At 43.7% G+C, this 1053-nt stretch overlaps 1 protein-coding gene across 1 annotated transcript; it reads right to left on the bottom strand.

Annotated features, from left to right (window-relative positions):
* Positions 1 to 152: 152 nt before the first annotated feature.
* On the bottom strand, positions 153 to 533 carry LOTGIDRAFT_147730 (hypothetical protein; the record flags this gene model as incomplete). The annotated part of the gene is made up of 1 exon (XM_009060323.1): positions 153 to 533. One exon carries the CDS (start codon positions 531 to 533, stop codon positions 153 to 155), a length of 381 nt encoding a protein of 126 aa, XP_009058571.1.
* Positions 534 to 1053: the final 520 nt, after the last annotated feature.

The following is a 1053-nucleotide window of genomic DNA, read 5'->3' as shown; positions in this document are numbered from 1 at the left end:
TTTATATAGCGATTTGTCCTTATTAGACAGGGGATATTGGGGACATTCCTTTATTTTGAAATGTAAGATTTAGACTTTTTCCCTCTTTTTTGAGATTTTGGGTGGCCCTGAAAAGGGCCGTTTTTTTGTGTATTCTAAATAAATCGCTAGATTTATTTGGATGCAGCCTTCTCGGATTTCTTGGGTAAGAGAACGGCTTGGATGTTGGGGAGGACACCACCTTGAGCGATGGTTACTCCGGACAACAGCTTGTTCAATTCCTCGTCATTTCGGATAGCCAACTGTAAATGTCTTGGAATGATTCTGGATTTCTTGTTGTCACGGGCAGCGTTACCAGCCAACTCGAGAACTTCAGCAGCCAAATATTCCAAAACAGCGGCTAAGTAGACTGGGGCACCAGCTCCGACTCGCTCGGCATAGTTTCCCTTTCTCAACAGACGGTGGATACGACCGACAGGGAACTGTAATCCAGCCCGGGATGATCGGGTCTTGCTCTTTCCCTTTACTTTTCCTCCTTTTCCTCGTCCAGACATGATGTGAATTTAGTTAGTGAGACGGTGTCGTCGTGCGAAAGTCTAGTAACTGAATGAAGCGAACGCGACGACTAAAAACACTATTTATACTCGAAAATGGAGTCGAAAACTACGGTGCTCACTATCAAGTCCGCGCTATTTCACGAGAAAAGCTTTCGATCCTATTTTTCGACTCCATTTTCGAGTATAAAAGGAAAATTTCGCGCGTGTTCACTACTCACTTGACTGTTAGACACCGCACTGTCCACATCACGTTAGTACTCTAAATTCAACATGCCGCCAAAGGTTTCTGCGTGAAAGTACAGTGCCAACAGGTCAACTACCCTTAAAGGACAGGTATTTCTTTATATCATCTAGCACAATTTCCATCATTGCACACTCATCAAAGAAGATCGATACAGATTCAAATTGACCAGTTTTACAGAGGCTAGCTAGCCATTTTAGATCAGACCGGAAATAGGTTTTATAGTACGGTCAAAGTTCAAGACCACTGACCGGCTATAGCCTCTAGGGAGCAACA

This window comes from Lottia gigantea (assembly GCF_000327385.1).
Source record: "Lottia gigantea unplaced genomic scaffold LOTGIsca_4137, whole genome shotgun sequence".
In the NCBI taxonomy this organism is placed as follows: Eukaryota; Metazoa; Mollusca; class Gastropoda; family Lottiidae; genus Lottia; species Lottia gigantea.
This window is presented reverse-complemented; position numbering and strand designations above follow the sequence as displayed.